At 40.7% G+C, this 24,499-nt stretch overlaps 1 protein-coding gene across 2 annotated transcripts; it reads right to left on the reverse strand.

The window, feature by feature from the left end:
* Positions 1–4,014: 4,014 nt before the first annotated feature.
* LOC121587524 (phosphoethanolamine N-methyltransferase 3) lies at positions 4,015–24,111 on the reverse strand. Of its 2 annotated transcripts, none has more exons than XM_041904540.2 (12): positions 23,519–24,111; positions 20,853–21,027; positions 20,430–20,585; positions 17,311–17,447; positions 16,845–17,002; positions 16,289–16,477; positions 14,632–14,721; positions 14,401–14,490; positions 6,375–6,497; positions 6,132–6,263; positions 4,981–5,097; positions 4,015–4,678 (listed from the first exon to the last, which is right to left on the reverse strand). In XM_041904540.2, the coding sequence occupies exons 1-12, from the start codon at positions 23,529–23,531 to the stop codon at positions 4,568–4,570; spliced, it is 1,491 nt and encodes a 496-aa protein (XP_041760474.1). In that variant the 5' UTR covers positions 23,532–24,111; the 3' UTR covers positions 4,015–4,567. The 2 variants fall into 2 exon arrangements, with proteins under 2 accessions (XP_041760474.1, XP_041760483.1); XM_041904549.2 differs by having other exon boundaries at positions 20,853–21,020; positions 23,519–24,110.
* Positions 24,112–24,499: the final 388 nt, after the last annotated feature.

The raw sequence follows: 24,499 nt of genomic DNA on the forward strand, positions 1-24,499 counted from the left end.
GTCCTTGAACATGGGTACATGGAGTACAGTTTTTGGGGGGCTCGTCCTTTTGGGTGCTGACTGTTGTACTATTAATAAAAACGTCGATAGAATTAACTGCATACATTAATGTTAAAATTAGGCAATTGGACACAACAAGGTTTTGAGGCGGTGCATGGCCAGTTGGCTGCAACCTCTCTCATGGCTTTCCAAAATCGTATTGCTGTCGACATGCTCCTGGCTGAAAAAGGAGGAGTATGTGCTATGTTTGGTGAACAATGTTGTACCTTTATTCCCAACAATACAGCCACAGATGGCAGTTTGATAATTGCCCTGGAAGGGTTACGAACTCTTAATGGTAAGATGAAGAGCCACTCAGGGGTGGACACTTCAATGTGGGACTCTTGGATGGATGCGTTTGGTAAATATAAAACGCTTGTTTCTTCTATACTTGTATCCATCTCAATTTTGCTGCAATTCTAGTGCTTTGTGGATGCTGTTGCATTCCATGCATACGGACGCTGACAACCAGGATTATAACCACCGCTATTGATCCACATCCTGCAGATAACGGTCAGATGTTTCCTTTGCTTGCTATTGACGATGCTGACCAAGGATATCTGGATGATGAATAGCATTTAAGCTTTTGTCACGTCTCTTGTGAGACGTGAAGAGGGGGAATGTAAAACTTTATCTTTTGATAAAGTTTTCCCTATTTGCCAATTGCAGCATTTAAGCTTTTGTCACGTCTCTTGTGAGACGTGAAGAGGGGGAATTAAAACTTTATCTTCTGATAAAGTTTTCCCTATTTTGCCAAATTGCAGCATTTCAGCTTTATGTCACGTCTCTTGTGAGACGTGAGGAGGGGGAATCAAAACTTTATCTTCTGATAAAGTTTTCCCTATTTTGCCAATTACACTGTTAGCTTGTGTCACGTCTTAAGTTTTCCTTCTTTACTGTTACTTGGTCACGTCTCTGGGGAGACGTGAAGAGAGGGATTTGTCGTAGTAAATATATATAATGTTATAGCTTGGTCTGACTAAAATCTTGTGCATGACCCATCTTCTGTTGGGCCTTTGTATTTAATACAATGCACAAAGACTTCTATCTTGTCGGCCTTATCAGCAGGTGGCTATGGACAACACCCACGCCATAGGTCTCTCAGTTCTCCCAACTCACGACTTCTTGCTCTGAGGACATACACACACACACCCACACACACACACACATATACACACACACACACACACACATCATCATTGTTAAACATACACACACATACACACACACACACACACACACACACACATACACACGCACACACACACACACACTCATCATTGTTAAGCACACACACACACAAAAACCCCCTTCTCTTAGGCTGAACATCTGAAGACAGAGAACCCGACTCAGAGCCAATGCAATGGAGGTGACCTCGACCAACTCATCAGGACCAATCAGAAGATCAGAACTACTAGACTCAACCTACTTTATTTTATTGTATAAAATGTCAGCACACAATGTTTAGGGGCTCTCTCTCAGATATCTCCCTACGAGATTGACGAACGGGTCCGTGCACGCTATTCTCAGATATCTTTACCTCTGAATAAACTGCCTTATATTATACAATTATCCACCTTGTCCAAAAGTCTCTACTTGGTCTCCGTTCTCCAGTAAACTTGTTTTATCAACGCTGTCCATTTCACCACTATAGATAGGAGGCTACTTGGAGAGTGCTGTCCATTTCACCACTATAGATAGGAGGCTACTTGGAGAGTGCTGTCCATTTCACCACTATAGATAGGAGGCTACTTGGAGAGTGCTGTCCATTTCACCACTATAGATAGGAGGCTACTTGGAGAGTGCTGTCCATTTCACCACTATAGATAGGAGGCTACTGGGAGAGTGCTGTCCATTTCACCGCTATAGATAGGAGGCTACTTGGAGAGTGCTGTCCGTTTCACCACCATAGATAGGAGGCTACTTGGAGAGTGCTGTCCATTTCACCACTATAGATAGGAGGCTACTTGGAGAGTGCTGTCCATTTCACCACTATAGATAGGAGGCTACTTGGAGAGTGCTGTCCATTTCACCACTATAGATAGGAGGCTACTTGGCTGTTTACTCTGTCTGCTGCGTTGCTATGTTCTTTATCACTGTGTTTCTCAATGTGTTCTGGTACCCCACAGATACCCCCCTCCCAGTGTAAAGTCTCAGCTTCTCCTTCAAGGGCTCCAGTTCAGCCTTTACTCTCTCCTTCAAATATCTCAGATAGGCTATGGGCTGATTCAATCCGTATCACTGAAGTATCGCGGAAGACCTGCGTTAAAATGTGAAGATAATTTCAGATTGCGCCGTCATATTAGTGAATGCAGTCTCCGTGACTGCGGGAACATTGGCTTTAATTGTAAATCGCACTATAAAGCGGATCTTCTGGAGCCTTATATGTTTTGTCCTACCTGCTGGTCCTGGACAACTTAATCTACGGGACAGAACTTGCGTCCTGTGTGTCGTCTTGAGTCGCGACACACCAAACAGACAAATGACAAAGCACTTACCATCAAACAGCCAAAAGAAGAAGAATCCTCTTCAGTTGCAAGTCTAGCAGCCGGACCCACTCTTTACTGAACACAAGTCTATCGGTTTCTGTGTCTGGAGTGAGCTTAAATACTACAATGTAAATGTTCTGCTATGTCATTTATCATGGATGTCTGTATAGGTGGGGGGTTCTTGGTTGATTCAGGACAGAGGGGGATGGGGTGTGTTTCCCCAGCCAGTGATTGGTCCGGGGGGTTACCTGGCCAATGAGACATCAGGTGTTACCATGGGTGGGAGGAGGTGAGAATGGCCGTGTGAAGGAAATAGGGTAGGAAGGGGGGTGTATGAATGAACCTAACCAAGACACATTAGCAGACTGATTATCTGGCTATTACCTGGCCTATTGAGAAACAGCATGGGGGACAGAACAGGTCACCTGACCGTTAGCTGGCCTATTGGGAAACAGCATGGGGGACAGAACAGGTCACCTGACCGTTAGCTGGCCTATTGAGAAACAGCATGGGGGACAGAACAGGTCACCTGACCGTTAGCTGGCCTATTGAGAAACAGCATGGGGGACAGAACAGCACACCTGACCGTTAGCTGGCCTATTGGGAAACAGCATGGGGGACAGAACAGGTCACCTGACCGTTAGCTGGCCCATTGTGACGCTGAGTAGAGTGGGCCAGGAGCAGACAGAGAGGAGAGATGATAGGAGAAGGCTGTGTCCCAAAAGGTACCCTATTCCCAATAGGGCTCTGCTCAAAAGGCAGTGTGCTCAATAGGTACCCTATTCCCAATAGGGTTCTGCTCAAAAGGCAGTGTGCTCAATAGGCAGGGTTGGGTAGGTTGCTGTCGAAATGTAATCCATTACAGTTACTAGTTGAAGGAAAACTCCATCCAAAAAACGATCGTCTTGTATTTGTTTCATTAGTCCATTGTTGATATGGTCCCAAAATGTTTTTGCATGACAGCAATCAAGTTTTTTAAGATATGTAACTTTCAAAATACAGACAATTTGACGCATTTGGCATCATATGATGCAAAACGCAGAATCATATGATGGATGGTGACATGGTGATAATGGTGGCATGGTAACATGGTGACGTGGTGATAATGGTGACATGGTGATAATGGTGACGTGGTGATACCTTTAGAAGTTGGGAACACGATGTAACATAACAGGTTTAATAATTCACAATAGAATCCTGCTATTAAATGTACTGAATATTAGATTTTAATCTTAATCTTTTACTATTAAGGCCCCCTGTAGCTCAGTTGGTAGAGCATGGTGCTTGCAACGCCAGGGTTGTGGGTTCGATTCCCATGGGGGGCCAGTATGAATAAAAAATGTATGCACTCACTAACTGTAAGTCGCTCTGGATAAGAGCATCTGCCAAATGACTAAAATGTACTACCTAGTAAATACAGAGGTATTTTTGCCATGTAGGCAGAACAATGAGGCAGAGATAGATACTAATTGAAGCTGGGGCAACAGAGTGTTTTCAACATTTATTTGTAAATCTTATCAAACTATGGTATGTTGATAGTAAAGACTGGGAGATGATGCATATTCACCTTTGATAACAAGACAATAATATTGTTAAATTTACACAAAGTTAACATTTCGAATCAAATTCAGTTTGGTAAAAAAAAAAAAAAAAAAAACTTTGGGGAAATAATTCAGGAATCAGTTTCACCTCTCAAACCAAAGATACCAAAGGATAAAAACAAAAGTTAGACTGGTCCCTGGATAACAACCAATTTTCAAATACTTCACAATCTGTAAGTGCCCAAAGGTATGTCATCTCAGATGTGTGTGTACTGGTGTCTGGTAATCTCCGGTGTCTGGTAATCTCCGGTGTCTGGTAATCTCCGGTGTCTGGTAATCTCCGGTGTCTGGTAATCTCCGGTGTCTGGTAATCTCCGGTGTCTGGTAATCTCATCTAGTTGATCTGTTAGCAGTGGAGCTGGGTCCAGACACTGAACCCTCCCTCCTGAAGGGGATAATTTCTCCTCTCTTTTTCTCCTCTCTCTCTCTCCATCTCTCTCAGTTCCTTGTTGCATGGAACAGGCCCCAGCGTTGGTCCCCAGTGTTGGAGCGTTTTAGTTTGTCGCTCCAGCCGTTGACTATGGCCAGGTAGTCTTCCTCTGAGAACTCCTAGGAAAGACCCAAGATACAGGATAACATGAGTTTAAAATTATAACAAAGTATCAACATTAAATCACCACTATTACAACTGTGTGTGTGCGTGAGAGACAGAGAGAGAGGGAGAGAGACAGGGAGAGAGACAGAGAGAGAGAGACAGAGAGAGAGAGAGAGAGAGAGAGAGGGAGAGAGACAGGGAGAGAGACAGAGAGAGACAGGGAGAGAGACAGAGAGAGAGACAGAGAGAGACAGAGAGACAGAGAGAGAGACAGAGAGAGAAAGCAAGAGAGAATTAAAGAGAGTACATTGTTTACCTTAATGAACTCGTCTTTCATGGCCGCTGCTCTCTCCAGCTCTGTCTGGATCACCTGCATGAACTGAGCTGTCCTGTCCTCGCCACGTACGTTAGAGAAACCTGCCTGCTGTAAGAACTACAGACAGACCGTTAGAGTATACAGAGTTACATAGGCTAACTCGAAGATATTGGTAAATATAATGATAGTGATAGTGATAGTGATAGTGATAGTGATAGTGGTAGTGATAGTGATAGTGATAGTGATAGTGGTAGTGATAGTGATAGTGATAGTGATAGTGATAGTGATAGTGATAGTGGTAGTGGTAGTGATAGTGGTAGTGGTAGTGATAGTGGTAGTGATAGTGATAGTGATAGTGATAGTGATAGTGGTAGTGATAGTGATAGTGATAGTGATAGTGATAGTGATAGTGGTAAAAGTTAAAAAGGGTAAAAGTCAAAGATAGTGGTAAAAGTTAGGCCTGATATTATAAGGGTATTGTAAGGGTATTATAAGGGTATTGTAAGGGTATTATAAGGGTATTGTAAGGGTATTGTAAGGGTATTATTAGGGTATTGTAAGGGTATTGTAAGGGTATTGTAAGGGTATTATAAGGGTATTATAAGGGTATTGTAAGGGTATTGTAAGGGTATTATTAGGGTATTGTAAGGGTATTGTAAGGGTATTATTAGGGTATTGTAAGGGTATTGTAAGGGTATTATAAGGGTATTGTAAGGGTATTGTAAGGGTATTATAAGGGTATTATAAGGGTATTGTAAGGGTATTATAAGGGTATTGTAAGGGTATTGTAAGGGTATTATAAGGGTATTATAAGGGTATTGTAAGGGTATTGTAAGGGTATTATAAGGGTATTATAAGGGTATTATAAGGGTATTGTAAGGGTATTGTAAGGGTATTATTAGGGTATTGTAAGGGTATTATAAGGGTATTATAAGGGTATTGTAAGGGTATTGTAAGGGTATTATAAGGGTATTATAAGGGTATTGTAAGGGTATTATAAGGGTATTGTAAGGGTATTGTAAGGGTATTATAAGGGTATTGTAAGGGTATTGTAAGGGTATTATAAGGGTATTATAAGGGTATTGTAAGGGTATTGTAAGGGTATTGTAAGGGTATTATAAGGGTATTATAAGGTTTATGATTGGGCCTACCTTGCCGTACTGTGTTGGGGTGTAGAGAACGTAACCTCTCTGTTTGACATACTCCTGGAACTGAGGAGTCCAGGGCCTCTCCCCACAGCAGTAGTCAGTGACCAGGACCTGGCCACCGGGCTTCAGCCACGACTGAAGATGAAGATACACAGTGTTTTGGATGGTAAAACAGACAGAAAAATATAATACTGTCTGGAATTTATGTTGAGGTTTGTGCGGCTGTGTGTGTGTGTACACACTCACGTGGAAGCGTTTGAACAGTGCCAGTTTGTCGTCGATGTGCAGGATAGTGTCACGACTGTACACCACATCAAACGACCCTTCTGGGAACTCTCTCTTAGTGGCGTCAGCCACCTCGAAATGGACCTGCAGGAATAGGCAGACAACACCTGTCACTAAAACACGTTGAACTACGACTGCTACTTCAGTTAAATACAATTCAATTAACGTGCTAGAAATAAAATAGACAGCTTGAACATTATGCCCTTTCTCATTGTAGGCATAGTAACCCTAACCATAGCAACCCTAAGAGAGGTTCCGACAAAGTGCCCGTTCCAACCCACTTTCTGTTTTAGATTTTTAGACGACATCATAGGAGCTTGGCCCCATGACATCACACTTTTCATTAGATTTCATTAATATTCTCAATAATCACCACCCATCAATTCAAGTTAAATACACAATAGATCCAATGGAAGTACATTTCTTGGATACAACAGTCTTCTTCAACCAAAACAATGCAACACAGGAAACATTACTCACCAAAGTATACTTTAAACCTACAGATACACATGCTCTACTCCATAAACACAGCTACCATCCAAAACACACTTTCAAAGGTATAGTGAAATCACAATGAATTCACTTCAATAGAATCTCATCCCTTCAACAGGACTTGGACCATGCCATCTCAACCTTATTTCATGTCCTTAGAGGGCGAGGTTACTCCAAGAGGTTTTGAACAAGAACAGCACGTTGGCGGCTCTCCCTCCCATTCAGCCAACACAAGCATAAAACACAAACCCATCCAATTCTCTGTCTGAACCCAACCCTACCCAACCCTGGCCTATCATCATACCCAACCCTAACCCTTACCCTAACCAGGGTTCACATCCCGCTCCCGCTCCCACCCCCAATCGTAACCCTTACCCTAACCAGGGTTCGCATCCCTCTCCCACCCACAACCCTCCGGTTTGCTTCTATATGCCATATCTTTCTAACTGTGCTCTTTCACAAAAGCTCTCAACCTATAACCTATATACTTATTATGGACACAGTATGCTTTACATTATTAGTTATCTTGTTGTTATTAGTTGTTGTTAGTTGTTATTAGTCCCATCCTTCAGCTCCATTCAACACCACCCATCTATCTCTTGCCATATATTTTTCAACTGTACTGTGATGTTTTACAAAAGTTCTGAACCTTTCTATTCTCATTGTTTCTACAGATTGTAAATTGAAAATAAATGTTTTTGCTAAAAGTATTATTGTATTATTGATCGATTGACTATGACTTTTTCAGATCAGCCAGTAGTGCTATCTGCAGGGTTAGCTCCAGGTAAATATTGCAATCCTTTAGCCATTCCTGGACCTGTGACCAAAAACAAGCTACAAATGGACAGTACCAAAACAAATGATCTAATGATTCTGTCTCTTTGCAGCCAAATCTGCAGAGCTGGGAAGATTGTATCCCCATATAAATAATGTTCTATTGGCAGCAAGAATTTTACATAATAATTTAAATGGAAAAATTCTACGTTTTGAATCCGGCGTTGTTTTGCGTATCAGTTCATAAACACTATGCCATGGAATCGGTACGTCAAAAATCTCTTCCCAACTATTTTGCAATCTATATGGGACGGCTGTCAATCCTTTGGTCCTTAAATGAAACTGGTATACTTTTTTATTTATCACAGTTTTCTTTAACCAATTATGTTCTTCAAATCAAGGCCGACAGACAAGTTCCTTACTTTTTCCTCCTTCCACTTTTGCGGTAATGCTGCAATTATTTGGTTGTAATTTTGGGTAGAGCAGACATTTCCATATGTTTTTGTTAGCTGCATGTGCGACATAACTCCACCAGTCCTACCGATGATATCATTTACGAAGATTATACATTTTTTAAACATTTTGTCAAAATAAATTGTTTTTTAAAATCAATTAGTATATTTGAGTTTAACGACAATATTTTTTGCATTATTTGTTCTGTCATTTCTGGAGGATTAAATTGAAATTGCAACCAACTTTCTATGGCTTGTTTTAGAAATAGTGATATATGGGAGATTATTTCCTTTTCAAATAACTGAAAGTGTGAGGTTGTAATCTGAATAAAGGGAAAAAGGCCATTCTTGAACATTGGGTGAGACAATCTTACTAATTTGCTAGAGAACCAGTTCGGATTTAAGTATAACTTTTGTATGACTGAAGCTTTTAGTGAAAGGTCTAATGCTTTAATATTTAATAATTTCTGTCCTCTGAATTCATATTCATTATTTAAATAGGCCTGTTTAATTTTGTCTGGCTTGCCGTTCCAAATAAAATCGAATATTTTTTTGTCATATAATTTAAAAAACTGTTCGCTAGGCGTAGGCAAGACATAAGCAAATAGGTTAACTGGGATAATACTAATGAGTTAATCAGGGTGATTTTTCCACAAATTGACAGGTATTTACCTTTCCATGGTAGCAAGATCTTATCTATTTTTGCTAACTTTCTATTAACATTTATTGGAGTGAGATCATTTATTTCATTTGGGATATGTATTCCAAGTATATCCACATCACCATCAGACCATTTTATTGGTAAACTACATGGTAATGTAAAAATTGTATTTTTTTGTGATCCAATACATAACATAGTACATTTATCATAATTTGGTTGTAATCCAGAGAGGTTAGAAAATGTATCTAGATCCTCTATGAGACTGTGGAGGGATTCAAGTTGTGGATTTAAAAGAAAACATGAATCATCAGCGTACAATGACACCTTTGTTTTTAAGCCCTGGATTTGTAATCCCTTGATATTATTGGATCTGATTTTAATAGCTAACATCTCGATGGCCATAATAAATAGATATGCCGATAGTGGACAACCTTGTTTCACTCCTCTTGACAGTTTAAAACTTTCTGAGAAATAGCCATTATTTACTATTTCACACCTAGGGTTACTATACATGATTTTAACCCAATTTATAAGAGATTCTCCTAAATTGAAATGCTCCAGGCATTTATATATAAACCCCAGTCGTATTTTATCAAATGCCTTTTCGAGGTCTGCTATGAATAACAGGCCTGGCTTCCCAGATTTTTCATAGTGTTCTATTGTTTCCAGTACTTGCCTTATATTATCTCCAATGTATCGTCCATGTAAAAAACCTGTCTGATTAGAATGAATAATGTCCGACAATACCTTTTTAATTCTATGCGCTATACATTCTGCAAGTCTAAGGGCCTCCATTTTTTTTATGGACCTTAATATTTTCCATTTGTTTCCTGTTTCAGTAATAATTCAATCAGACCTTCTTCTTGAGTGTCTGATAATCTACCATTTACATAGGAGTGGTTAAAACATGCTAATAATGGTCCTCTGAGTATATCAAAAAAGGTTTTGTATACCTCGACTGGTATGCCATCCAACCCTGGAGTTTTCCCGGACTTAAAGTCTTGAATTGCATCCAGAAGATCCTCCTCTGTAATTTCACCTTCACATGAGTCTTTCTGTATGGCTGTTAATTTGACATTATCAATAGAAAAAAAATCTCTACAATTAGCTTCAGTTAGAGGAGATGGAGATGACTGAAACCAAAACATATGCTTAAAGTACTTGGTTTCCTCCTTCAAAATATAATTTGGTGAATCATGGGTGACTCCGTCATTTGCAACCAGTTTCAGTAAATAATTTTTAGTAGCATTCCTATGTTAAAGATTAAAAAATAATTTGTGCATTTTTCCCCATATTCCATCCAGTTTGCTTTATTTTAATAATATATTACACTTTATCTTTCTTGAATAAGTTTCTCCATTTCTTTTTGTTTTTCCTCTAATTTATTCTGAGCCTCTATGTTACAGTTTTTATTGCTATCTATCTGTTCTGTTAGACCTTCTATTTCCTTTGTTAGTGTGGACTCTTTTGACCTAAATTGCTTTTGTTTTCGAGATTAGTCCTGAATTGCATGGCTTCTAAAGGCACATTTAAAGGTGTCCCATACAATAAGGGGATTTGCTCTACCTATGTTATGTTGGAAAAAATCAGTTATAAATTCCTCTGTCGTACTTAAAAACAAGTTATCATCCAATAGGCTTTGATAACATTTCCAATATCCTCGCCCACGTGGAAATTCAGTAAGAGTAATGTGTATGCCAATTATATGATGGTCCGACCGCATTCTGTCCCCATCAACACTTTTTAAACTTTTGGTGCCAACGAGAATGACATAAGAAAGAAGTCAAGACAACTAGCTTGATTGAGTCTCCGCCATGTATATCTCACTAGATCAGGATATTTAAGCCTCCATATATCTACTAGTTCTAATATATCCATGACATTCACGATTTCATTAAGAGCATGAGGGTGATTGTTTGTAGTGTGATTTCCTTTACGGTCCTTTGAGCTATTTAAAACGGTATTATAATCTGACACCATAATAATATAGTCTTGAATTGCTTGCTGGGTTGATAATTTATTATAAATATTGTCAAAGAAGTGTGGATCATCATTATTTGGTCCGTAAAGGTTAATGAACCATATCTGTTTATGGTCCAATAACATATTTAAAATAATCCATCTAACTTGCGTATATGTTTGGACAATTTGCACATTCGGATCGAAATTACTGTTAATTAATATCATCACCCCTTTTTGAGTTTCTTTGCCCATGGGAGAAGTATATTTCGCCCCCCCCCCCATTCCTTTTTCCACGCAACTTCATCTAGAATTGTTGAATGAGTTTCCTGTAAACAATAGATATTATATTCCTTCTCTTTGAGCCATGTAAATATTGTTCTTCTTTTGTTATTATCTGCTAAGCCATTACAATTATAACTGGCTATACTTATTTCACCACATACCATAATGAGATACACGTTTCAAATCTATTTATCATTATATATGTTTGTAAATGTACCAATAAAAAATACCATAGTGATTGAGTGTCCATATAGCTGTACCATGATATTTGCATTGCTACCAAGTAACCCTCCAATTGTTCTCCACTAATCCCCCCGCTAAAGCCCCTCCCCATTCCAAGTTGGGTTGTCATCCCAGTGATCGCCATCCCACCCCCGTCCCCCCGGATCCCTATGCCCCCGAGAGGCCAGGACCCATCCATCGAAAACATCACACAGTGGCACCCACAAAACAGAAGCAGGTCAACCGCCAAAAGCATTTCCAATGCTCTCACCTCAATATATATATAGCTATTTAAAAAATATCTATTCAAATATCTTGCATATCTTATTTTCCATTATTATCAATTAATATGCGTAATGATGTCGGCAGTTCATGCGTAGGATTTTAACCTATAACCCGGACTTCCATTGTATTACATTACATTTTTTACAAGCAATTATTATTTTAGCAAACAATTATTGTGGTTCATCCTATATTCTCCCTAACATCCTTACCCCCTTGCAACAGATGTGGGATAAACACACACGCACATACTCTAACACACTCAACCCCTTTCCTCCACAATCAACCATAAGATCAGATGCTCAATGGTTGTTACATCCCAGAGCCCAACTCAAGAAAGGACCTGATTTACGAATGCATATACAGTTACAGCTGTTTGAGAAAGCATGCAAGATTGAGCAAAAATTTGACAACAATGTGAGATTTGATTAATCTAGTTAATCTATGTCAAGTCCTAGGTGATGGAGATCAGATCCACCCTCTTCACCTGAGACACAAACACTCTAGTTCCCCATTGTAACCATTTTCCCCAAGCATCTCCGTGCAGTCAGACCTTTGATTATTTTGTGCCACCAGGGCCACAATAATATGCCCCCTCTCTGATTGTTCGAGTGTGACCCCCTCCCCATGGGTTACTGCAGCCAGTGTTGCCAGCACTGCCACTACCTGGGTGGGGGTACCCCTCCGGAATCCCCACCGGCTAGGTACAAGGTCATCACGGTTCTCATTAGCAGCTTTGAGAATTTCCTTGTATATTATGCTCTCCCATTAGGGGGCTCTGGCTTTGTAGAACCAACCCTGCCAGGCAGGCTCAGAATCTTGAGGGGGCGGTGCTGCTCAAGTAGGTCTCTGACCGCATTTATTTTTCTGTTTTGGCCGCATATAGTCAACTCACAGCAGGTCCATAAAACAGATGGGGACTTCTCTTTGGTGTATGGGTCGCTCAGGTGGGTGTCTAGGATATAGGGTTGGGGATCATTCCATCATGATAGGACAATAAAAAAATAGATCAGATGTATACATTATTTTAAAATGTATATCCCTCATCTGCACAAAATTGAAAGCTCTCTCTCACAACCCCTGCTCACAGACACACGTTGGTTCTGGGATATGCAACCATTTCCTTTCTCACTCACTTAACGCCACACTTTTTCAAACACAAAAACGCACACCACACCTTCCATCACAATTCATGTGCTTTATTATTACAGTCCCTACCATGGCTAGTATTGGGTGTTCCATTATTCGACTCCTCTATTAGACATTTCAGAATAGCCATGGAGTAGTCTTTGTGTCGCGGAACATTTGGTTGTCAATATACAGTTTATCGACAACGAGAGCAACACGCTTCCCTTTTAATCTATTTTCCTTAAAGATTGGGTACAGAACTTTGCGCCGTTCTGCAATCTCCCTCGGGAACTGATCATTCATGCCTATTTTCGTGCCAGCAAATCTTTTACCTAGGCTTTTAACCATTACTTTATCCTTAAAAAAAAGCAAATTTGGCAACGATTGGACGCTCATATCTCTGTCCTCTTTGTCCGAAACGGTGTACACGTTCGAGTTGGATTTTATCGACAGCCTCGAGTGGGATTTGAAGCGCTGTAAGAAAGAAGTCCTTCGCAATTTTTTCGGTAACCTATCCTTCTTTTCACTGACACCCTTCTGAACAACAGCCGGCCCCTATTCCTTCATCTTTCTCCTCATCATCCCATCAGCACAACATACTCATCCCCTTGCTATCAACATTTTCACATAGAGTCAGACCCCTACATCAAGCAATAAAACACAACTTCTCCATAGCACAACAGGTTTACCCACCCCTTCAACCTTACAAAATAATTTCAGCATTCAGGAAAAACAAAGATCTCAAAGATTTACTCACCCAGGCAAAGTTCAGTAACATACCACCACAACCCCTCCAAACCCCATACCACCCACTACAGACAGAGAAAATTAATTTCCAAACACCTCTGCCCCGATCACAGACAACCTTTTCCCTCAGCACCTCCAATGTTATCTATACTATCACCTGTACACTATGCAATAAACATTATATCGGTCAAACAAAACATACAATAGAAACCCGGTTGAAACAACATCTGTACAACATCAAACGAGCACAATTACATACAGTACTGATTAATCACTTTCAAAATCACCCCATCACCAATCTCAGTGTATCGGGTCTGCAGGCGGGGGACAGCGGAACACAGTTGGATAAGAGTTTTAAAAAACCATTACACCAGAGGGTTTAAATGAAAAACAGGGACAGGATTTTAGAGAGCCATGCACTTGTATATTTATTACTTACCTGGAAATTCAGCCCTCCAGAGGCCTGACCTGCTGCTTTTAAAACTCACTCAGTACAATCTTCATTTTATTTATGATCCTATGTTGCCATCTAGCGACTTTTATAAAGGTACTACACTTGAAGAACACGTTCTATTGAAACATTGTAGCGGCAGATAGGAAAAGGCCTGTGAACCTAAAAAAACTAAACAGTTTATTTTAACCCTACCCAATATAAAACCTAACCTAGTATGTTTCTCATTGTAGGCCTAGTAACCCTAACCCTAACCCTAACCCTAACCCTAACCTAGTATGTTTCTCATTGTAGGCCTAGTAACCCTAACCCTAACCCTAACCTAGTATGTTTCTCATTGTAGGCCTAGTAACCCTAACCCTAACCCTAACCTAGTATGTTTCTCATTGTAGGCCTAGTAACCCTAACCCCCCTAACCCTAACCCTAACCCTAACCTAGGATGTGAAACACAGAAATAACTGTAAGGATCAAAGGTCCAGATGAGAGCAACATCATGACCTCATTCAACTGATGATAGGACCAATCAGACTCACCGATGGAAGATTCTCCTCCATGGCCCTCTCTATGGCGATATCCACCATGTTCGCTGACAGGTCCAGGCCGAGCACCTTCACGCCGAAGGTCTGTAGCACATCATCATCATCATTGAGATATTTGACCAGACCATATCCAATTGTTTGTAACGTGAATGTGCATATAGTGGACTGGACACTTTCCAACAGTATATCAGAAAATTCCCATTTACTAATGTCACTGGGTCTGACCTTTGCCATGTAGAAGTTTCCACCACCGATGCCACACCCCACATCCAGCACCTTCATCCCAGGCTTCAAGTTCAGCATGTCCACAAACTCCTTTTACCACAAATAAAAAAAAAAACTGAAAGTGTCAAGCCCATTCCAATAATAACTACACACACATTTGGCATTTGCATATAGAGAAGGCATAAAGAGCACAGTACTGTAGAAGTCTGTGTAACCCTGTCTAAACAGCAAATACACAACCTCTCTCTCATGTTTCAGCAGTCTGTGTAACCCTGTCTAAACAGCAACTACATAACCTCTATCTCATGTTTCAGCAGTCTGTGTAACCCTGTCTAAACAGCAACTACATAACCTCTCTCTCATGTTTCAGCAGTCTGTGTAACCCTGTCCAAACAGTAACTACATAACCTCTCTCTCATGTTTCAGCAGTCTGTGTAACCCTGTCTAAACAGTAACTACATAACCTCTCTCTCATGTTTCAGCAGTCTGTGTAACCCTGTCTAAACAGTAACTACATAACCTCTCTCTCATGTTTCAGCAGTCTGTGTAACCCTGTCTAAACAGTAACTACATAACCTCTCTCTCATGTTTCAGCAGTCTGTGTAACCCTGTCCAAACAGTAACTACACAACCTCTCTCTCATGTTTCAGCAGTCTGTGTAACCCTGTCTAAACAGCAACTACATAACCTCTCTCTCATGTTTCAGCAGTCTGTGTAACCCTGTCTAAACAGCAACTACATAACCTCTCTCTCATGTTTCAGCAGTCTGTGTAACCCTGTCCAAACAGCAACTACATAACCTCTCTCTCATGTTTCAGCAGTCTGTGTAACCCTGTCCAAACAGCAACTACATAACCTCTCTCTCATGTTTCAGCAGTCTGTGTAACCCTATCCAAACAGTAACTACATAACCTCTCTCTCATGTTTCAGCAGTCTGTGTAACCCGGTCTAAACAGCAACTACATAACCTCTCTCTCATGTTTCAGCAGTCTGTGTAACCCTGTCCAAACAGCAACTACATAACCTCTCTCTCATGTTTCAGCAGTCTGTGTAACCCTATCCAAACAGTAACTACATAACCTCTCTCTCATGTTTCAGCAGTCTGTGTAACCCGGTCTAAACAGCAACTACATAACCTCTCTCTCATGTTTCAGCAGTCTGTGTAACCCTGTCCAAACAGCAACTACATAACCTCTCTCTCATGTTTCAGCAGTCTGTGTAACCCTGTCCAAACAGCAACTACATAACCTCTCTCTCATGTTTCAGCAGTCTGTGTAACCCTGTCCAAACAGCAACTACATAACCTCTCTCTCATGTTTCAGCAGTCTGTGTAACCCTGTCCAAACAGCAACTACACAACCTCTCTCTCATGTTTCAGCAGTCTGTGTAACCCTGTCCAAACAGCAACTACATAACCTCTCTCTCATGTTTCAGCAGTCTGTGTAACCCTGTCCAAACAGGGTTACACAGATTGCTACACAACCTCTCCAGTATGTTGTCCTTTCATGTTTCAGTCATTTTTATTCAACTGTCGTGGTTCATATGTCCATCTGTCTATAGGAGAGAGAAAAAATGTTTCTGCTCTGGGTCTTGATGTCCCAAACCTATGTTGGCTTTGTGTGTGTATGTGTGCAGGACTCCCAAAACTCAAACCCACCTTGGTTGTGCTGGGTCCCCCAGTGCTGACGTATCCTGCCCCAAACATCTTCTCGTATCGCAGGATGCCGTTGCGTGTGTACTGCTGGTTGTCCAGGAACTGCTGGAAGGTTCTGAAGCCCTCCTGACAGGATGTGTCCCGACCCACCTTCTCCAGTAGCCAACACACCTGGTTCTTGTTGTTCTTCATCTGAAGAGGGGAAGAGACATGAATATATATAGGGGGAGTAATATGCCATACACACACACACACACACACACACACACACACACACACACACACACACACACACACACACACAGTAGGCTACAGCAAATAGCCTGACAGAGCCATTAAAATGTATTTACACACATTATATTAACATTTACATTACATTTTAGTCATTTAGCAGACGCTCTTATCCAGAGCGACTTACACTTAAGTGAGTGCATACATTATTACTTATTATATATATATATATATTTTTTTTCATACAGTCCCCCTGTGGGAATCGAACCCACAACCCTGCCGTTGCTAATTGAGACATAACACAATTAGCAGCAATAAAGCAACCTACCTTGATGTATGTCTGCACGGTTTTATTGAGCACGATGTCAAAGCCAAACACCTGCTTCTCCGCCCCCTCTGACTCCTCCCACAGTGTTGTTGTCATCAACTGACTGTAGTGGGCCGACGATCTGTAGTGTGTGGGGTTAAAGGTCCTCTTACGGTCACCTGGACAGAGAGAGAGAGAGAGAGAGAGAGAGAGAGAGAGAGAGAGAGAGAGAGAGAGAGAGAGAGAGAGAGAGAGAGAGAGAGAGAGAGAGAGAGAGAGAGAGAGAGAGAGAGAGAGAGAGAGAGAGAGAGAGAGAGAGAGAGAGAGAGAGAGAGAGAGAGAGAGAGAGAGAGAGAGAGAGAGATCTGTATTGTGTGGGGTTAAAGGTCAAATAGGAATCAATAGACTGGAACCTCTTAGTAGGGTCTAGGGATTCATTAGACTGGAAGAGTGACAATAGATATTCAGGTGATATTAAAACTTGTACCTGATTGGTGGTGGCAGGACTCCCTAAAGAACAGGTGTCCTCCGGGGCGGAGCCATCCCAGCATCCTCTCTGTTAGTGACCTCAGCTCCTCGTCACTCAGATACATCAGCAGCCAGTTGGAGAAGATGATGTCGAAACTGATGGTGGGATACACATCAGAATAACATCATAAGCCTGATAATAGGACGCTATAAAAGGCAAACAAAAGTTTATAACAAGTAGTAATGCATTATACCCATCGGCTTTAGGCAAAGGTTGCGTCCCAAATGGCACCCTGTTCCCTACATACCCAAATGGCACCCTGTTCCCTACATAGTGCACTACTTTAGACCAGAGCTCTATGGCACCCTGTTCCTTACATAGTGCACTACATTTGACCAGAGCCCTATGGCACCCTGTTCCCTACATAGTATACTACTTTACCCCAGAGCTCTATGGCACCCTGTTCCCTACATAGTGCACTACATTTGATCAGAGCGCTATGGCACCCTGTTCCCTACATAACACACTACTTTTGAACAGAGCCCTATGGGCAGAGATATAGGCTCCCTATGGTCAACAGTAGTGTACTATGTAGGGGAATAGGGTGCTATTTGGGACGGAGAAAAAAGTGTTACCTCATATTAGTGTGTTCAGTTCCAAGAGATTAATTGAGTAGTTGAGTGTCTCCAAAATATGTCCTGGCCTGACCTTAATTAAGAGTGTTGAAATAGTGGTATACCAACACCAACCCACTGGTATACCAACACCAACCCACTGGTATACCAACACCAACCCACTGGTATACCAACACCAACCCACTGGTATACCAACACCAACCCACTGGTATACCAACACCAACCCACTGGCATACCAACACCAACCCACTGGCATACCAACACCAACCCACTGGCATACCAACACCAACCCACTGGCATACCAACACCAACCCACTGGCATACCAACACCAACCCACTGGCATACCAACACCAACCCACTGGCATACCAACACCAACCCACTGGCATACCAACACCAACCCACTGGTATACCAACACCAACCCACTGGTATACCAACACCAACCCACTGGTATACCAACACCAACCCACTGGTATACCAACACCAACCCACTGGTATACCAACACCAACCCACTGGTATACCAACACCAACCCACTGGTATACCAACACCAACCCACTGGTATACCAACACCAACCCACTGGTATACCAACACCAACCCACTGGTATACCAACACCAACCCACTGGCATACCAACACCAACCCACTGGCATACCAACACCAACCCACTGGCATACCAACACCAACCCACTGGCATACCAACACCAACCCACTGGCATACCAACCCACTGGCATACCAACACCAACCCACTGGCATACCAACACCAACCCACTGGTATACCAACACCAGCCCACTGGTATACCAACACCAACCCACTGGTATACCAACACCAACCCACTGGTATACCAACACCAACCCACTGGTATACCAACACCAGCCCACTGGTATACCAACACCAACCCACTGGTATACCAACACCAGCCCACTGGTATACCAACACCAACCCACTGGTATACCAACACCAACCCACTGGCATACCAACACCAACCCACTGGTATACCAACACCAGCCCACTGGTATACCAACACCAACCCACTGGTATACCAACACCAACCCACTGGTATACCAACACCAACCCACTGGTATACCAACACCAACCCACTGGCATACCAACACCAACCCACTGGTATACCAACACCAACCCACTGGTATACCAACACCAACCCACTGGTACACCAACACCAACCCACTGGCATACCAACACCAACCCACTGGCATACCAACACCAACCCACTGGCATACCAACACCAACCCACTGGTACACCAACACCAACCCACTGGTATACCAACACCAACCCACTGGCATACCAACACCAACCCACTGGTATACCAACACCAACCCACTGGCATACCAACACCAACCCACTGGCATACCAACACCAACCCACTGGTATACCAACACCAACCCACTGGTATACCAACACCAACCCACTGGTATACCAACACCAACCCACTGGTATACCAACACCAACCCACTGGTATACCAACACCAACCCACTGGTATACCAACACCAACCCACTGGCATACCAACACCAACCCACTGGCATACCAACACCAACCAACTGGCATACCAACACCAACCCACTGGTATACCAACACCAACCCACTGGTATACCAGCACCAAAGCTAAGGTGAGACATCTCGTCAAACCAGTGTAAAAAAAAATATTATAATAATAGTTTTTGACCATGTTTCACTACGCTTTATCAATCCAAAATCGCAATGTTAATAGCTTTATGTGAACAAAACACCCAACATCCCAACAGAGAACTTTTATACAGAGATGCAGACCTAGGGTGGCAAAGTTTATCAGTACACTACCAGAATTTTGGTATCTTTCAAGAAATATATGGAATTTTAGAAGATGTAATCTAGCGGCCTTTTTGGGTACTTCAGATTATCACAGGTGTTATGTAATTATATCTGGCCCTCTGTGTGGCCTTAATCACATGGAAAATATATAAGACGATTTTAAAATAAACAATAGTATGTCAAAGCTGTAAAACATTATCCTAAATATAAACCATAAAATTATCGAATACCATTGGTGTTTAATATGAGGGTTTCAATATCCTGTATATATATATTTTTTTCACACTCTTGTATTTATTTTACTATGTCACTATGTCTTTGTTGTCAATGTTTTGGGGCCAAACTGGTGGCAGGTTCTGAAACTAGTCAACAGTGGGAAGAGTTGCAGAGTTAATTGAAATGAATGCCATTGTTGATTAGATACTTTTTTCATTAATTAGGCTATTTTCTCTTGTACCATATGGTCTATCTACTAGAAACTCATGGACAATATGGACACAGATATAAAAAATGTATACTATATGTTAATACACTTTTCCAAATTGCCATAGATTACCTGTTCATTACCAAAATTACAGAAGATTCTGGTAACGGTGGTAAACCACCTGTAGCTTTGCAACCTTATTCAAACCTGTTTTATAATATATTATTATCATATTATATTATACACATTGTATCAAACAGCAGACCTGTTTTTGGGGAAGTCCAGCTTGGTGACGTCTGCCTGGAGGAAGGAGGCGTTGCCATGGTGACTGTTGTCCTGTCTGTTCTTCTCCACAAAGCTCTCCATGAAGTCCACCGCTGTCACGTGACTGGCCTGGGTCAACAGGTGGCTGGTGTATCTCCTGGAAGAGACCAAACACACAAACAAACAAACACCTCCACATCAGACAGCGAGGGTCAACTGCCAACTGTCAACTGCCGACAAGAGTCCACATCACCTGACCAGGAAAAACACAGGTCCCCATCATAGCCCAGGGCCAGGGAGTTTTCCCTGTCAGGTCACATGGTCAGTTAATCCTCATGGCTCTACAGAGATCACGACACAGTACATGCATGCATGGTCTATCTGGTCAGTTGCTTTATGGATACAGTTCAATAGACCCACTGACCCGATGCCAGCGCCCAGCTCCAGGAGCCTTTGGCCGGGCAGGCTGGGCAGCAGGGAGAGGATCTCAGGCAGCTCGTGCTGGGTCAGCTCCTGGGCATGAGAGTCCAACATCATCTCCTCAACCGTGGCCTGGCGGCTGTGCTCCTTCCAGAACTCAGTCATCGTACTCCTCTTTACTCAGAGTGGAGAGAAGAACTAAAGCAAACTGCTGGACAAATACACAACAACAACAACAGCAACAACAACATACTGTATTTGTATATTTGTTTTACGTGCCCAGTCTGTGTGTTATTTTGCTAGGAATTGCCATTCTATTCTATGCTATTCTATTCCATGCTATGCTATTCTATGCTATGCTATGCTATTCCATGCTATGCTATGTTATTCTATTCTATGCTATGCTATTATATGCTATGCTATGCTATGTTATTATATTCTATTATATGCTATTCTATTATATTCTATGCTATGCTATTCTATGCTATGCTATTCCATGCTATGCTATTCTATGCTATGTTATTCTAGTCTATGCTATTATATGCTATGATATGCTATTCCATGCTATGCTATTCTATGCTATGTTATTCTATTCTATTCTATGCTATTCTATGCTATGCTATTATATGCTATGCCATTCTATGCTATGTTATTCTATTCTATGCTATTCTATGCTATGCTATGCTATTCCAAGCTATGCTATTCTATGCTATTATATTCTATTATATTCTATGCTATGCTATGCTATTCTATGCTATGCTATTCTATACTATGCTATGCTATTCTATGCTATGTTATTATATTCTATGCTATTCTATTCTATGCTATTCTATTCTATTCTATGCTATGCTATTATATTCTATGTTATTCTATTCTATGCTATTCTATTCTATGCTATGCTATTATATTCTATGTTATTCTATTCTATGCTATTCAATTCTATGCTATGCTATTCTATGCTATGCTATGCTATTCTATTCTATGCTATTATATTCTATGCTATTATATTCTATGTTATTCTATTCTATGCTATTCTATTCTATGCTATGCTATTATATCCTATGTTATTCTATGCTATGCTATGCTATTCTATGCTATGCTATTCTATACTATGCTATGCTATTCTATGCTATGTTATTCTATTCTATGCTATTCTATTCTATGCTATTCTATTCTATTCTATGCTATGCTATTATATTCTATGTTATTCTATTCTATGCTATTCTATTCTATGCTATGCTATTATATTCTATGTTATTCTATTCTATGCTATTCAATTCTATGCTATGCTATTCTATGCTATGCTATGCTATGCTATGCTATTCTATTCTATGCTATTATATTCTATGCTATTATATTCTATGTTATTCTATTCTATGCTATTCTATTCTATGCTATGCTATTATATCCTATGTTATGCTATGCTATGCTATTCAATTCTATGCTATGTTATTATATGTTATGCTATGCTATTCTATGCTATGTTATTCTATTCTATGCTATGTTATTCTATGCTATGCTATTCTATGCTATGTTATTCTATGCTATTCTATGCTATTCTATGCTATGCTATGTTATTCTATGCTAGTCTATGCTATTCTATTCTATTCTATTCTATTCTATGCTATGCTATTATATTCTATGTTATTCTATTCTATGCTATTCAATTCTATGCTATGCTATTCTATGCTATGCTATGCTATGCTATGCTATTCTATTCTATGCTATTATATTCTATGCTATTATATTCTATGTTATTCTATTCTATGCTATTCTATTCTATGCTATGCTATTATATCCTATGTTATGCTATGCTATGCTATTCAATTCTATGCTATGTTATTATATGTTATGCTATGCTATTCTATGCTATGTTATTCTATTCTATGCTATGTTATTCTATGCTATGCTATTCTATGCTATGTTATTCTATGCTATTCTATGCTATTCTATGCTATGCTATGTTATTCTATGCTAGTCTATGCTATTCTATTCTATTCTATTCTATTCTATGCTATGCCGTTCTATGCTATTCTATTTTAAAGCTATTGTAGAGCAGAGGGTGTGGTCACCTACTGTAGTGTTACTATAGCATAACTCAAAATCACTGGAACAAAATATTGTAGAAATCAATCACTTTTTTTGTAATGAATGTCAACTCAATTAAAATGTTTGTCATGTCAATTACTGCCATATACTACCCCCACAACAACAAAGACCTAAAAGCAATATAAACCAGAAATAACAACAATCACAACTACTTCTCACAGGTTATAATCATTTATAAATCACTATAACTGCCTGATGACTCAAACTGAATTATTCTGCTGCTCTGTCGTTAGCTTCCATGGGCTTGGCATAGCGTTTGGCCGGAGCAAGGAGTTTGGGTAGCCAGGCAATAAAACTGCAGCAGTTTTCGCTATTAGTAGCAACTAGCCTACTATCAATATATCATCTAGTAGTAAACTGCAATATACAGTAAAACATTCCAGAACGGATCTACAGCTGTTAGGATTACTTCCATCACTTGCATGAATAGACTAAACTCGGAGCACGTTGGTCCAAAAAGTATTGTAATTATTATTAACTTCTGATAAGAAAATGTCAACCACATTTGAATAAACCCACAATGTTACAGTCGATAGAGGATGGAAACAATTTAATTCTTACCTTTGGTGTCCATGTTTGATGAAGTAAAAAAATAATACAAAAAATGTTTTAAAAAACCAACAGTTAAGAATAACTATTACTGTTAGTGTTCAGTGATTCCAACAGCTTCAATTATCAGCGGATGGTATGTTGAGTGTTATCACTGTCAGATGAATGGAAACTTGTTGTGAGTGCTCGTGTTTAAATAAGGGCTGACATATGGCCGTGTAAGAGTTGGCTTTCCGTATCGATAAGGTGCAGAACTGCCGATTCGGATGCGCGGAATAGGGGAGGGGAGAGAACCATTACGCATGAATAATCATCTGGTTAAAAAAGGGGGGGTCTTCGGGGGCTGCTATCTTGACGCACGGGATTTCCCCCTTACCTCATAACCAGACTTTGACTGTTGAGGAACCGATCTGGTGAGATGTCAATCATTCAGAGGAGGCGACAAAGTGATATTGAGTCATCCATCCATGTGGAAGAAAATATAAAAGTTAGTTGTACGTAAATAAGGGCGTATTAAAGCTATAGCCGGTGGTCTGTGGACAGTGCATCTGCGTGCGTTATCTTACCACGGTTGAAACGAGCCCCTTTCGTCCCGAATGTGCTGACACGGTTGGGATGGATTCGCTCATGTGTGGCATGCGAGGATTGCGCAATGTTGCCTCATGCAGCTGCTTTCTGTAAATGCGTGGCCTTTAAAGGGACAGCCTGCGGCTTGTAGCGCATGGTTCAGATTGATGATGATGAAACACATGCAGCAGATGACAACATGACCAAACGAAAACTTAAAATGTTTATTTTGTATTAGGAATTACACATTTTCTTTCCATAATATGAGGACAGATGTAATGAGAAGCAAATCCGTTTCATAATTGGACATAATCACAATACATGTTATTAATAAAACGCATTCATTGTTGTTGTTTCAAATGGCAATGCCAAAATAACATTAAGAGAGAGAGAGAGGAGGAGGAGAGAGAGAGAGACATCATTACA

This window comes from Coregonus clupeaformis, chromosome 29 (assembly GCF_020615455.1).
Source record: "Coregonus clupeaformis isolate EN_2021a chromosome 29, ASM2061545v1, whole genome shotgun sequence".
Classification (NCBI taxonomy): Eukaryota; Metazoa; Chordata; class Actinopteri; order Salmoniformes; family Salmonidae; genus Coregonus; species Coregonus clupeaformis.

Bases quoted from the DNA above. Each gene is read 5' to 3' on its own strand.
- LOC121587524 (XM_041904540.2), bottom strand. The intron at 20,586-20,852 runs GTCAGTGGGTCT...GGTCTCTTCCAG, and splicing joins GAGCTGGGCGCTGGCATCGG to GAGATACACCAGCCACCTGT. The intron at 17,448-20,429 runs GTCTGCTGTTTG...TCCCACCATCAG, and splicing joins CTGGACTTCCCCAAAAACAG to TTTCGACATCATCTTCTCCA.